This window comes from Atta colombica, unplaced genomic scaffold (genome assembly GCF_001594045.1).
Source record: "Atta colombica isolate Treedump-2 unplaced genomic scaffold, Acol1.0 scaffold29, whole genome shotgun sequence".
In the NCBI taxonomy this organism is placed as follows: Eukaryota; Metazoa; Arthropoda; class Insecta; order Hymenoptera; family Formicidae; genus Atta; species Atta colombica.
Window position 1 is genome coordinate 90,581 of NW_017259392.1, and position 16,297 is coordinate 106,877.

At 32.6% G+C, this 16,297-nt stretch overlaps 1 protein-coding gene across 1 annotated transcript; it reads left to right on the forward strand.

The window, feature by feature from the left end:
- The first annotated feature begins 1,402 nt into the window (after nt 1–1,402).
- Nucleotides 1,403–2,311, forward strand: LOC108689987 (B9 domain-containing protein 2). Its single transcript, XM_018197010.1, has 4 exons — nt 1,403–1,517; nt 1,595–1,702; nt 1,779–2,039; nt 2,133–2,311. Exons 2-4 carry the CDS (start codon nt 1,615–1,617, stop codon nt 2,309–2,311), a joined length of 528 nt encoding a protein of 175 aa, XP_018052499.1. The 5' UTR covers nt 1,403–1,517; nt 1,595–1,614.
- Nucleotides 2,312–16,297: the final 13,986 nt, after the last annotated feature.

Here is a 16,297-nt window from a genome sequence, read left to right on the forward strand (position 1 = left end):
TAATCATTTTATATAACTGTTATTTTACAATATTAACTCGATAATTATTATGAGAATACGCTTGGACGTCACAATTTATTATGATTACAATGATTACAATAAAACTATATGTCGCACAATACGATTGTTAAAATTCAATTTGTATAATAATTATATGATTTATCAATGTTTAATCTTATTATATAATGTTATCAAGATATTGAAAAGAATCCGCAATAGAATGAAACGTCTGTCATATTATATATTAATTGAATAAATCCTTTATACGCGAACACTTTGTATTTGGCTCTCATATTAGGCATAATATTTCGTTGAATAAAAATGCATTCAGGATTGAAAAGCATTTATTTTAACATTTGTGAATACGTATTTCTGAAAATCTGAATCCATTTCAATCCATTCTCGTTTAAAAAAGTAATGAATTATTATTCTAGATCTTCATTTAAACAACAGCGCTTTGATACTGAGCACTGATTAGTGAAAAATCGGAGGTAAATTTTTGGGAATAAAATTTATCCTCATTACCTCTTTTTCATATGTTTTTATATTTTGTAATAATTTTGTATATTTTAAATGTTCACATGTAGTGATTTTTCTAAAAATTTTTTGTTTTAATGTTTTTTGCTTCTAATGTCTCGCACATGTGTACTCTCATTACGCGTGATAGTATAATGCCTCGCATGTGTGTGCTCCCATCATGCGTGATGGCAATATAACGACGATCTTGCGTGCACAACGTGATGATTATTTGTGATGGCAGTGTCAGTGCTCCCGTTGATTTGTAATAACTTATGATCATATACTTTATCATACGATTTGTTTACGCTCGCATATGCCCCATCACACATGGACTGCATAGTGCCATCATTATGCTCGCACATGTGCGACTATCATATCATGAAGGCGATGTGGCGTTTTTGCACGCACAACCTGATATTCACATGTGAGGGTTATGATCTCGCACGAATTATTATCTTGAATAATTTTCTTTTTCTCGTCTTAGCTTGTCTAATGGATCGTGTTTCGATATGCTGCTAGTATTGAAAATTTATAATTTATGTTATACATACTATAGATTTTCAGTATATCGAAACATGGCTATAATTTAAAGCTTTAAAGGCAGCACTTTTCATGGCCATTTTTAATACTCTCGTTAGTATAATACGTTAGTAAATTTTGCGATACTGACATAAGTCGGTCGCGTTTCACTTATATATATTAGAACTCTAAGTAGGTGTTTGTTAGATTTAGAAATGTTTTATTTTCAAGCTTCTTTGGTTTTCAGTGAGAAAAGTTATAAAATTATATCATAATACAAATGATTAAGAAATTGGATTGAAATTGTCAACAAGAATAAATTCTTTTAATGCGAATTTTGATCTTTCTCATGGATGGAAAAAAATTTTATTATTATTATATTCAGCGGTCCAAAAAATTATATGTATAACTTTTGTTGCATTTTTGAGACAAAAATCAGCTCATTTTAGCATTCATCCTTTTTTGCAATGGATCCGTAAGTAAGTATTTTTTTTTTATTAAGATTATTATGGATAAATATATATCCTACACTACTATATTTTGTATATTTTATAAGTTGCAACATGATTTCATGGGATGGCCGAGTTGCATATAGTTGGACAAGTTTCATCCGCAAAAAATTTTAAACAATCACATCTACTTTGTAAATGGAATTTTTATGTTGGTAAGAAAAATAAGCCCATGTCTATTAGTTAATAGAAATAGATTTGTCACATCAATAAATTTTGTTATTATTGTAGGTAATGGTTGGAAAATCATATCAGGATATGAGGAAGGACAAACGCAAGAGAGCTGTGATTTTTATACTAATAATCCAGTTTGGGATCATCCGATAGATTTACATTACACAACTCAGACTATACAAAATTCTCCGAAGTTATTATTACAAGTATTTGGCAGAGATAATTATGGAAGGATAATATTTCTTTCATATGGAGTATATAATGTTCCAGTATCATCTGGTTCTTATGTTTTAGATTGTCATACATGGAAACCTATTGGTATATGCACTGACAAAATTTCATAATACATTGTATTAACAAAATTTATCATTTTTATTTATTCTAATAAAAGTTTATTAAACTTTTATACAGGTACTTGGAAGGACAGATTATATGATAAATTCCTAGGAAATAGTTTACAATTAAAATCACCTAGTGTTTTAATAAACACATTAGATAGGTTTGAAATACTAACACAAAGCATGGGAACAGTGATTGTTCAGTTATATATCTTAACAAGAAATTTCGATAAATTTGGATGTCAGTTGTGAACAGATGATTATGAAAGCAATGGAAAATGCATAAGCAATATTCAATTAGAAAGTCTTAGCAGATCTAAGAAAAAGATCTAATTTTGAGTAAATATTGGTATAAATATCAAAACATAAATATCAATAATTTACAACAATGTTTTCTCTTTCATTGTTATTATTAGCATGTATTAATGTGGTAGAAGTAACGAAAATAGAAGATATATCAATCTGTAAAAATGACACAGATTGTAAGGAGTCAAACTCAACCATATATACACAGATTCCTGAAATTGATAATTCATCTTTAAAGGGCTTATTAAATGATACAGAAGAAGATAAAATATTCACTACTACCATTCCGACAGAAATAATATCTTCAAGAATAAATATCAACTCAACAGAGCAACTAGAAGTACAATCAACTTTCACAACAATATCCTCGCCAGTAGTACGTCCAAGTGGTTATGAAATTCTTACACTCAAAAAAAAAGAGATACGCGAATGTGACTTGATTGTACATGCAAGTCATTTTTAATATAAAAAAATATAAATAATTGAAGGAATAAAATAAGGCCAAATTTTTCCTCGCGATGGAATTTAAACTATCTTTAAAAATCTTTCGTTAGATCTCAAGAAGTAAGAAAATAACTATTATTTATTCGAAAAGTGATAAGAAAATTGTGAGACTAACGCAGTAAGTTATTAGGCTTTAATATTGTGTTTATACGTGGAAATTTAGAAACCAATCGGAACTTATTGATTTATATATATAAAAACATATTTTATATTTTACAAATATTCAGGAAGCGTATATAAAATTGTAACGATGCATTCCTAAAAACTGTATCGTCCCCGGTAGAAATTCTGACTGAATGCCGTCGCATCCACCCACCAGTGGAATGCAACGATGAGGACGCCCGCATATTTTTTAAACAGATCTAAAGATAATTCACAAGTGATATCCGCTCCGCTGGAGATTTCTGAATACACACGAATTACACTGAATTCCGTTTTTTCCCGCTCGTATTAACCGGTGAATGATTCCGGAACAATACGAGTGGGAACAACAATTAATATAAAAGCCGCGATTTTTCTCTTTTTTCTTTTCTGTATTGATCTTGCTCCTATTCCATTATCTTCCAATTCCGAATCCTCCGACCGCGAGCATAGAAAAGTGGTAGAGAGTATTTTGTCACTATCATGCGTTCTCGATCGCAACCGATTAGTATCCTAGAAATATCTCTGAGGCAGAGTGTATTTTGTTTTGCTGTATTTTGTCGTTCTCGACCGCTGGTTTGCTTGCCGCCGTTTTCTGCACACCGACATAATTCCAGGGATAGAGAGTGCTCTGTCTCTGTCGTCTTCTTGACCATCGGGTCCACCTCGACAGTAGTAAATGAGTGAAATTTTTTCCGCCTCCGCCGAATGTTCTCGACCGCTGAGTGTTTAAAACGCATTCTTGGTTTTCCCCATTGCATCGGAGAAAACTCGTGCGCTTTACCGCGATGGGTACCGCGACCGCGACCGCGACTGCGATTTGCTGCGTATACCCGCGAGCCGCGTCTGTATTGTGAAGCTGACGGCAATATCGATCCGTATCGCGTTGCGTTTACACACACAGCATGCATATACATATCTTCGCATAAGACTATATTATATTGCTTATATTTAAAAATACATGATTCTTTACTGCAACATTACACGAATCCAATTTATTTGCATCTTGCCTCTCGAAGCGATTTATTTTGCGCACCATTATCAAAGTTTCCGGCGAGCATACAAAATTGAAGTTGTTACAACGTTAAAATCAACGTATTAGGAAACAGTCTTCTTTATACCAATTTTAGCAAAAGGAAATAGTATTTTTCTTAAGTCAAATACGCGTTGATTTTGTTTTATTTAAGTTGCTTTAATATTTTTTACATGCATAGTTCTTAATGTCGGCGAGTTGAGCTTCTATGTGCGAACAATAATGGGATTTCAGCCCTGAGCAAATAAGCGTTTTGCCCCTCTACTTTTCCTCATCATGATATCATTAGAATGAAGATATCATCCGAATAAAACAATGAGTATGATGTTTAAGAACAGGCACATATACGATTACATTTTGACAGGACGCTTGCACTTTATTCTGTGTACATTAAGTTTCTTTATGCAGTTTCTTTCCTCTTCCTCTCGCTAAGTACAAATTTAAAAAAAGAAAATATACAAGTGTATAAAAAAGGTATCGAATATTACATTCTTCTTAATAAAAAACGGATACGGATAAATGCAATTATCCAAGTATTTCATAACGCAAGACATAAGATAGACTGAAAGTGACCAAAATGGTTAACCGGATTATAATGAAAAAAAAATCTTTCATCCCAGGTCGTAAAATGCAATATTTTAGAATCAATAAGTTAAAATAGAAATTATTTACAATATGATCTAATAAAAAAGTTATTACATACAATTTATCTCTGCAGATATACACAATACATGAAAGTAATAATTCAACAAAGAACAGATGCTAATAATTGTTTGCTAATTTTGTAACTGCTAATTTTGTAGCTTCGCTATTTATAATTCAACTTATACGAGATAAAATGACATGGTGTTTGGAGTCGTTTGATCAATTCAAATAGTGCACGCCAACCAATTGTTATAACCGGCGTTCGCTATTATTTATATTCAAACTTTCGAGGTTATTTTAGAATGTTTCTATCCAATGGAGCAGAGTTTCGTTCTTTTTTGATGAGAGCATCACTTTTGATTCTAATGAAAAAAGGAGCGATATCAAAATGTTTCAAAATTTTAATCACGTTTTTTTCGAAACCGTTTTCGAACATGGTTTGGATCACGATTTCAAACGAACTATTGTATTAGTCTGACCGACTTCTACTTCAAGGGTTATATTCAGAGAATATGTTATTATCTGAACCACAATTAATAGCTTACGTTAATTTTTTTCTTTAGATTAATTTTTTTTGGAAGTATAAATAAGAGGAAAAATGAGGAAAATTCGAAAAATTTTTTTAAACTGTCGTCATTTTGAAAATATGCAATGATATTAATTATCCTGATTCGGGCGAGGATTACAAGTTCATTCATTAAGAAACTGCTTTATTTTTTTATTTTCAGATCAACAATACGATTTATCTTGATCATCATTTGATCGTGTTCATGATGCAGGCCAAATTTCAGCGCTATCTTATTACTACTTTGTAAATAATAAACAAAAAAATATTTTTTTACATGTTCATTGTATATTATATGCACTTTCTACTTCACCTGTACTGCTTTTTAAGTGCACTTACATCTTTATTCATTAAAAAAATTCTCGAAGAGTTTAAAATTGATTCTCAAATCCTTAATATTTAATAAACAATAAAAATGAAACAACGTTTAGAGCATCGTGAACACCAAAGCGAACATAGTCTAGATCTCAATATTGACTGCACTAATTTTGCTCGGATTAACCGCAATCGAAAAATTTCACTGATATATAAGAAAAATATTTTTAGATTTTTGATTGCGAGTTTAGTTTCTGAGTAATTTTAATCGAAAGTTTATCGATATCAAAAATTCCAAATAAAGCTAGTAGTAGTGTTGAAAATTTGATAGCGGCACGATCATGCAATAATGTTTACACGTCAAGCAGTTTTATATTTGGAGTGTGATTTAATTTTGAGGGTTTTTTCTCAAAAAAAACTGATTTATTTAAACAAGATAATGAATGAATACCTTGATCAAAATATTTTCCTTCGTTTTGTATAACTTTTTCCCATTTTTCTGGTACAAGATAGATTCCACGACGATAAAAAAATTCTTCTTTGGAGTCCAATTTTTAACAAATTTTCACATATCTTCGAAATTATGAAAATGTGTAATATCCTCTAGAATATGTTACATCAATTGGAACAAATGAAAATCAAGAGCAATGTCTGAAGAATATGCGAAGTGCGGTAAGATTTCCCATTTCAGCTATAATAGTGTTTGCTTTACTGATAATGCAACAGTTGAGGTCGAGCATTGTCATGAAGGATCACTTTGCATCGTTTACTTGCAATTAAAGATCATTTTTGGTCTAATACTTGCTTCAATTTGTATAATTGTCATTAACAATCAGCGGTAACAGTTTTTTTTCGGATTTAATAGTTCATAGTATATAATACCTTTTTGATATCTTTTTGATACACAACAATATCTTTGAACTGTGAATGCGCCTCGAATTGAATGTTGATTGATTTGGATTAACCCATGTTTTTTTTCGTTTCGTGATTATCCAAAATAGATCTATTTTTCATCAATAATTTAATATAAAAAAAACTCTACTTTTGTCTAGCGATTGACGAAATACAAATGTTCAATCGATTCGCAATGGCATTTTCCGATAAGTGATGTGGAATTTATTTTCCTTCTTTGTGAATCTTTTTCGCATGTAAACGTTTGGTAACTATTGTACGGTCAATATTTATTTCTCTGACAAATTCTGAAGTGGATTGTATTTGGATGAAGTGGATTGGATTTTCGTTCAATAACGATTTTTGTCGTTATCATTGAAATCACTTTTGTCTGAACTATCTGAATCGATATTCACATGTCTTAATTGATGGAGCAACATTACCATAAGTTTCTATCAGAATTTTATGACCTTCAGTTGTCGTTTTCTTTTGAAAAAACAAAATGCTAAAAACAAAATGCATATCGAAAATACTCTTTAAGAAGCTCCATTTTTTTAAATGGTATAACACTATCCTTACTACATCTATTGTTAATAAATGACTAAATATCATGGAGTAATAGTATAGCATTAAGAAATAATAGCTGCGATTGAAATATCTTCAACAACACTGATATTAATCTTTTGCAAAATCCTCAAAATTAAATCATACTTCTAATATTTTTGTACACTTGGCATCGCGATGCTACTGCGTTGCTCAATAAAAAGTACACACAAAATACTTACGTTTAATCATTATGCTATTTCTTAATTTTATTAATTCTCGACCTACATTATAAAAGGATTAAATAAATATTAAATTTAACTCAATAAAAAAATTAAGTTAAAAACACAAAATAATTTATTAAAATGAAGAATGCAAAATGTACTTTATTATAATATATACTTTATTTTAGTTACAGATGATTGGTATACGAAAGATTGTTGATTTCTATGTATAAATCAATATTAAAGCTTAATAGCTTGCGCTCTTATAACTTTCCCAGATAAATGAATTATTTTCATACTTCTTAAGACCTCACAAAAGCTTTTTAAAAGTTAGTTTAGGTTTCATTGTGATTAGAATGTGATCTTACTTACTCCTTTGTTAAATAAAAGAAAAATTATTTTATATTTGAATTAGGGATGCACTAGATTTTAAAATTATAGGAGATCAGATATTGGATATCCGAAAACAATGTAATTGAATATTCGATGTTCCGATATACGATAAAAAAAAGGAAAACAAGGAAAAAATAGCAATAATAATTAACCGGCTGTAGCACAAGATTGTTTATAGTACAATTTCTACATTGCTTAATAAATAAACATTTATTTCTTGCCTTACAGCTTTGAAATGAGTTTTTATATCGATCTTACATAAATTTTCTTAATATATAAATTTACTGTAATATAAATAAAAATATAAATATGGCTCTAAAGATAATCTAATAAAAAAGAAAAAAATAGCCAATAAAGAGCTAACACAGTTAAGAGTAAAATTGTAAAATTTTATTATTTATTCTAACTTAGTTATTCTTTACTATAATAATTTTATACAAAATAGATTTTATACAAAAATAGATATAATAGTCTATTTTTCGTCCTATATAGCGTGTCCCATTTTAATTGACCTCAAACATCTCTTTAACAGTGCATTTAAGGGAAAAATATTTCAGACAAAGGGACTTTGAAGGGAATATAAGATGGTTTGACCTTGGATGGCGAGGATTTGAGGGCAAGGATATTTTGCATTTTTTTAAAATGGAATCCCCCATTTTTCATTACATATTTTGTAGCTTACTTTGAGAGCATTCTAAAACACATAATTAAGTTCATTTTTATTAAGTACTTTCCGAGTTATAACGTTTGAAAGTTATAACACCGCTGGCATTAGTATTACTCAAAGTGATCGACGGCTAAAACCTCTTGAATGTTGTTCAGACTCATGATCTGGATAACATTTATTAAGATTAGGATAATTGGAGAGTTGGAGAGTGTTTCTCTTATTTTTATTTCTACACTAACAATTCATTTTTATATAAAAATAAGAGGTACAATTTCCAATGGCCTCGATCTTGACAAATATTATCCAGATTGTGATCCTGAACAACATTCAAAAGGTTTTAGCCATCGTATCGGTCGGATACTTTGGGTAATGCCGACGGTACTATAATTTTCAAGCCTTACAACTCTCAAAGTACTTCATGAAAAAATATTTGATTATTTTTTTAAAACTTTTGAGAGAGCTACAAGAACGTGTAATGAAAAATGGGGAGTTCCATTTCGCTTAAAAAATTCAAAGCTTGCCTTGACGACGCCACCAAGATCAAACCAATAGCACCATTTTATGTCTCCCTCGAAGTCCTAAAACTTTTGTCTAAAATATTTTTCCTAAAATGCACTGTTCAAGAGATATTTGTAATGATCGATTCAAATGGGTCACATTGTACAATCATAACAGTCTCTACTCTTCAAGATTCTCTTTCGATTTGTTCTTTCCTCTTGTCATGCGAAGCGAGTTCTATTCACTTCATATTTCTCCCTGTTAAAGAGCGTTCGATTTTTCCCGCGAGTTTCGCTCCATCTTCCCCTCTTTCAAAGGGTGCATGAATTTCTATGCAAAGTGATTTTTTTCTCTGTTTTGGCGTGTATGACTTTCTACGCGAAGCGAAATCTAGTTCAACTTCCCTCTTTGCCGAGGGACAAAGGAGATAGATTTTCTTAGAGATCAAGGTCAACATCAAAGTCACTCGAAAGTAATTTAAAATAAGTTGTGTAAAAGTAATTCATTCAGATGGTATAACTTTAAATACTTTTGTTAATAATAGCTAATGTCTTCTCCTTCTTCTCCTAATAATTGAGTTATTCTGATACTACTTTTTATTTTTATTATGTGATTTGTCGCTAAAGCTCATTCTATAATTGCGTAAACGAAGTTTAAGTTGTAAGTAATTGTAAGTAATTGTAAGTAATTGTAAGTGATTGTAATTATAAAAATTAATCAATCATAGCCGAATTTAAAGAATATTGTAATTGATCAATTCTTGCAATTACAACCACTTACAACTACGTTACGCAATTGTAGAATAAGTTTAAGAGTTCTAATGTTTCAGTTTCGATATGATACAATGGATAAACTTTCGAAAACGTCCAACGCCCATGCATTTCAGCAAAAATAATAGGAAATTACAAAATAACAACACTAAACTAATAAGTTTATCTTAAACTTCTTTAATTGAACAATTTAGGAATACATAACATATAATACAGGCAATAGGAGTCAACACTGATTATCAATTAGCGCAATTCTTAATATTAAATATATAAACTTTGACTTTGGACGTTTTTACTTATGGTTTGAGTCTTCATCAGCAATCTTTCCCCCCTAACATAACGTCGGATTATTGCATTACAAATTAAATCTCCAACATTTTACCTCTCAAAAAATTGAACTGCTAACTGTTGCGAGATAAGTCACATACTCACAATTTAAAAACTGAGTAGTATTGAGAACTTAAGCTCAAATAGTGTGTTAGGAGGAAAAAATTGCTGATGAAGACTCAAAACTATGAATAGAAACATACAAAGTCAAGGTTTATATATTTAATATTAAGAATTGCACTAATTGATAACCTGTTGACTCCTATTGCCTACTACATGTTATATTGTATATTTCTAAATTTGTTACACAGAAATACTTCAAATGACGTCAAATGAATGCCTTTAAATGGATTTTTATCAATAAGAAAGGTTTAATGCCAAAAATATTTAAAGTCATACCACTTGAATGAATTACTTTTATACAGGTCACTCTAAATCACTTCTGCGTAACCTTGAGGTTGATCTTGACTTCTAAGAAAATCTATCCTTTCATACGCCCCTCGGCAGAGGGAAAAAATGAGTTAGACTTTGCTTCGTGTGGAAAACCACGCGTCTTGAAACAGGAGGAAAGTGAGGTGGAAGACACTTCGCGTAGAAAGTCATGCGCTCTTTGGGAGAGGGGAAGATGAAGTGAACTCGCTTCGCGTGGAAAGTTGAAAGCTCCTTGATAGGGAGAAGGTGGGGGTGAAACTCGCTTCGCGTTGAAAGTTGGACGTCCCTTGGCAGAAGGGGGATGAAACTTGCTTTGCGTAGAAAATCCGAACCTTTTTGATAGAAGAGGAGATGTGATAAAATTCGCTTCGCGTAGAAAGTAGGACGCCCCTTGGCAGGGAGAGAGAGGTGAAATTTGCTTGTGAAAAGTCGAATGTCTCTTGACAAGAAGGGAGGTGGAGTGAAATTCGCTTCACGTGAAAAGTCGTGCGCTCCTAAACAATGAGGCAACATTTCCGAAATTCCATTCCGGATGCGATGTATAACTTTGCATAAACGTTTTTTGTATTAAATTTTTGATGAAAATTCATCATTTGACATCATGGAGTATTTATACCAAAATTCATGGCAATCGGGTGTTGAATGTTTTCGGAAGTTCATCCGGCATAGCCTACAAGTATTCTTACTCTATTCATGTAAAAATTTATTACATAGGTTTTTATTTTCACATCTAAATCTTGTGAAAATTTTTGAAGATTTATGTTCTTGTTTTCTTGGATATTATAGAGTACCTCTATCGTGTACCAGACGAACAAGTCAGAGATATTTATCAACGTTTATTGCAGATGATTTGTACAGTTGTATCATTATTCGCTAAAAGACTTGACTTCTGTCGCACTACTAAAAGACTCAGCTTCTATTTCGTATCGTTTTCCAGAAGATTTAGCTTCGCTCGCTATATCGCTTCGCTAACTCGATTAATTCTGAGAGAGGGACATATGGCAGATACCGTTTATATAGTTAGTCGCAATCAATCGTTGTATTCGCATTAGACTCGCGGATTGGTCATATTATTATTTTTTACGGAACTAAAGGGCGCTGAACGCAGCTACCCGATTTTACAACTCAACGCTTATATCAGCACTGCTATTATATATTTATATAATAATTTGCGACACACAATATGCTCAAAAATCTTGTCGCACCTCAGTGATATGCTAGTGGAGAGACGATTTGAGACGGTTTACGATACACGTATATGAGAGATCAGGCTCTAGTAGATTAATCAATGGTCGACTGATCAAATAATGAGCAGGTATTAGAACTAATTGATTATTCAGCCGATACGAGATAAGAGATAGGTCTAGAATTTAATATTTTTTTGATTTCTATATAACGAAGATATTTAGTTCCTCAAATGTAAATAGGAGTTCACCGATCACGCATTTGAAATAATGCTTAAGTAATTTTAGTGTGTTAGTCTCACAGTCCCTTGAAAGGAGACGATAAGAGGTATAAAATGCCAATTGATATGATATTCGATTGCGAACCAATTTGTTTGGATTTTATGTTCGTCAGAGTTAAAAAGAATGTATAATTCTTTTTAGTTGATTATTTGCTCCGTAAGATTAATTTTGTGCACAGCTCTCTTTTTCTTCTCTTACTAACCATAACGATCCCGAGAACCATGTTTAATTGTTTAGAAAAACAATTTTGGTAATTGATTCCTAGACAGAGCATCGACTGGATTATTCTAATGTATCGCCATATTTGAGTCTGTTATCTCTTGAATTTGCGCAATGTGATGTGACACGTAAATTTTTAAAAGATGAGATAAAGTTTTCACTCAATGAAGCACAATGGTTAAATCGCTTCGAAATATTACTCATACATAACAAGTAATTCTTCGTCGCGTATTTCGCGATACAACTTGGCTGATAGAAGTGCCTCGCATAATTCGAGATGGGGATATCATTATGGTTTTTAATGATGCGATCGCGCATAAGAGCCGGCAATACATTGTTGTTTTGATCATTCGAACGAATGTACAAGTAGGCACCGTTATTTGCGTCACAAAAAATCATGATAGAGTAATCGAAAAATAATATAGAGCGTTCGATAGTTAATTCATTGATCGAATCTAATTGTTTTATAAATTTGATCTACGCGTTATGTATACTGTAGAGAATCGTTTCAATCTAATTTGTACTACTACAAATTCTGTATCAATTTTTTACTATACAATATAACAGGCCCCAGAATACCCAAAGGATCGAAAATCTTTGCAATTGTAGAGATAACCGTTTGTAATCTTCTTGGCTTTATTGATCGGACGTATTGAATAACATAACATGTTGCTGCGTTGTTACGTGCACGCCACATTATAAAATTTTCAAAAAATTGTTTTTATCGAGTGTGAGATTTGTATTTATAGCATCGGAATTTAAATCGATGATTTGTTTTTCGTTCGAGTCATACTATTTTATGTTAAACCCTCTTCGAGAAAGTAGTGCGATTATTTCATTTCGTAATATGCGAGCTTCCTGGATAAAGTTGTCCCGATTAATAAATCGTCCACGTATAAATTTTTTAAGAATTTTAGCAGCTTTAGGAAATTTGTCGCGTTCATCTTCTGCGAGCTGTTGAATTATGCGTATGGCGAGATATGGCGATAGTGAAAAAGATACATCAATTGTAAGGGTATTGAACTGAAAGGTTTTGATTTGATTGTCTTGACACCAGAGTATACATTGATAAATTCGATCATTTTCATGTAACATCGGCGATACATTTTCTCTATATCTGCAGAGAGAAACGTATTTGTATGTACAAAATCGAAATAGATGTGCAAATAATGACTCTTACCATTAGTACATCATTTTATGCTAAACCGTTACTAGTTTCGACGCGTCGAACATCATGAACTTTAGTCGTATTGCTCGATTTGACTGCGTGGTGCGGCATATAGAACCCGTCCTCGTGCGTCATCGATTTGAGAAATTTGTTTTAAATTTAAATACTCTTGAATGATTTGTGAATACGCTGTCTTTAATTCCATATTCAGAGTTGAGCTTGCGCTCAAGCAAATACAAACGTTTAAGAGCGGCGGTTTGTGATTCGCCAAGCTGTTTATGATTTCTACAGAATGGCAGCATAGCGTCCACTACTACTGCGAGTAAGTTTTTATAAAATGCTCTTCACATTCTAGTTCCTCAATTGATTTCGAAATACTCGTCGATATCTCTTCAATAGTCCAAAACTTAGTGATCAGCTGATTGAGACTTGTTAATGAACATGTTTTTTTTCAAACGATCCAGTGATATCTTCGTCCGTGTCGATCCAGCCAAAACACGTTTTTTTACAGATATAAATTACAGTCTTCTTTGATTAAATTAATTTGGCAGGACAAAAACAAGGATAAGGTCGCCTCAGCACCGATTAATAAATCCGACAAGGCAAATAAAATTTGAGATCGGCTAATTTGATATTGGACGGAATTTTAATAAGTTTCATGAAAAATTTTTAGATGGCACTAGATCTGATATCATTGGAAACATACTAATTCTTTGTTAAATTCGTTATATAGTAATCAAATTGTACTACGAAGAATATCCTTTATTATTGTATTCATAAAATTAATTGCATCAATCGTGCATGTACATCGCAAGAAGTTTTAAAAGTCTCGTGAAGCTTTTGGAGATGAAATTAGCGATAGCATACGTATCCAACAAAACACTACACTGATCAGATTTAGTTCGCGATTTTGAACAAATATCATCGCGATAGTCATAAGCTGAGGCGTGGCAGTGGGTGAAAATCATTGCAAAACACATTAAGTCGCCACCAATTTTCCTTGTTAATCATGCAGTTTTGTCCGAGTTTGAATCTGTAATGTCTGTCTTTGTTGTTAACAATCGGATATTTGAAATATGGTATCATATTATGTCGTTTTTTATAATTGGTGCAGTTACTATAATTATAAGACCTGTCTCTATGTGAACGCAACAATTACAGTAGAGTTTTTCACAAATTCAATACGCTTAGGGATATTCAACTATTTGAATTTATCACATTTAAATAATGGATGATTTTGTATGCTGCACGATTGTTCGCTATCTGTTTTTCTGCGCGATGAGTGAATATTTGTCGTTCTCACTGGATAAATGCTTCCGACCGAACACGCTTGGACATATGAACTGTTGGATACAAAAATTTATATAATTCTTCGATTTTTATTGACTCGTCTCTTTTCTTCCATTTTTTTCGCAATATTTTTTGATAATTTACTCTCTATTACATATATTAACAAGAATTTCAGACCTCACTTTCACATCCAGCGTTCAAAGACGTGTTGTTGCGCGTCATCGACAAGCTTTATTATCGGATAAGCCGTCAGTTGTTTTCCTTTCTATAACCAGCAAGTTGATAAGTACACTTAAATGACGCGAAATTAATAATGTTTTTTCTTGGGATATACTGGGTGCAACCTCGCACCATATCAGTTGTGTGTAAGCATTACATTCAGTTACACTACACTAGAATGGTGCACACTATGTGTATACATCATTATTGCGCTAAAACTCTGGCCCCCATTTGACTTCCATTTTCAAATTTTAAATGTCACACTGGCTCTACACCCTTTGAAATGATGTAGCAAAATCCCACTTCGTGCATAAAATTTGCATGCGTAGTCATGGCACCGTAGCCATGACTACGCATGCAAACACGGAAACACGGTACACTGTCTGAGCGTTGCATTAGTGGGCAATAGTGTAGCCAGAGAAAGCCAGAGAAAGAATAGCCAAGAAAACGCTAAAATCTGCTTAACTTCATACGCATGCTTTAATACAATAGGTCCCTTGCAATAATATCCTCGATTGTTAAGATTTTTACTTTGTTGATCGCTTCGCCCGACAATGCCGACTGTATATATATATTATAGTTTCTTGACATCGGATAAGTCCGTTTGAGAATCCATCATCGCGTTAAACATGTTTTTAAAAGATAGCCAACAGCTATCGAAATCACTTTTTGTAACGGCTGTCGAAATTGTGTAAAGATGCTTCGGGTAATTTATTTTTTGCTTCGCGACGATCTGGACGACCGTGGCGCTCGCGTTGATGGAAACAGGGGAGCCATTCGAGGTGTCGGCATCCATTGTTAGACGGACACGGACGGATTTAACAACTCTGCGCTTCTAGCCGCGAGTGAATAAAATCTTTCTTGGATATTTGCAAACTCGTCCTTATGACTGTTGTTTGGATCTTATAATATGAGTTCGTCATCTTCATACGCATGGTAATGCTCGGTAACATACGTAATTTTAACTTTATCAAAACATTCCCCTTTGAGAAAATTCGTTAGACTGGTAATCTATGACTTTAAAGACGCTTTTGAATAAGTAACTTAATTCGATCGGCTATGATCAAAAGATGGAAAAAGAGAACGAGAAGAAAGATAGAAAGAAAGTTGTTTCGGACATCGGATATATATGTCCGTTTTTCAAGCACGCCTCGTGAAGCCTTGTTCCCACTGAATAGTTTAGTCAACCTGCTCGTCAGTATTGTCGAAGAGTCTACGCTGTTAGCCTCGCTTGAAGGCCAAATGTTATGTAGTAGGCGAATAAATCAGAGATATTTATCAAAATTTATTACAGATGATTTGTACAGTTGTATTATTGCTCGCTAGAAGACTCGGCTTTTGTCGCACCGCTAGAAAACTCGGCTTTTATTAAGTGATTAATTTAATTCCTGCCGCTCACTATTAGAGAGTGTCGGATCCAACGATGGCAAGTTTCGACGATGAAGTCGCATGTCTTTTGTTTAGACATTGCTGAAAGTGATTCAATCTTCACAGGTTTGATTTCTCAATACCAAAGAGATTTTCCATCAATTGAAAATGAATCGCGATAAGCTGTTTTCCCGGCATATGCTTCTTCATTATTACTTCGACCTCAAGAAAACCACAGCTGAAACACATCGTTT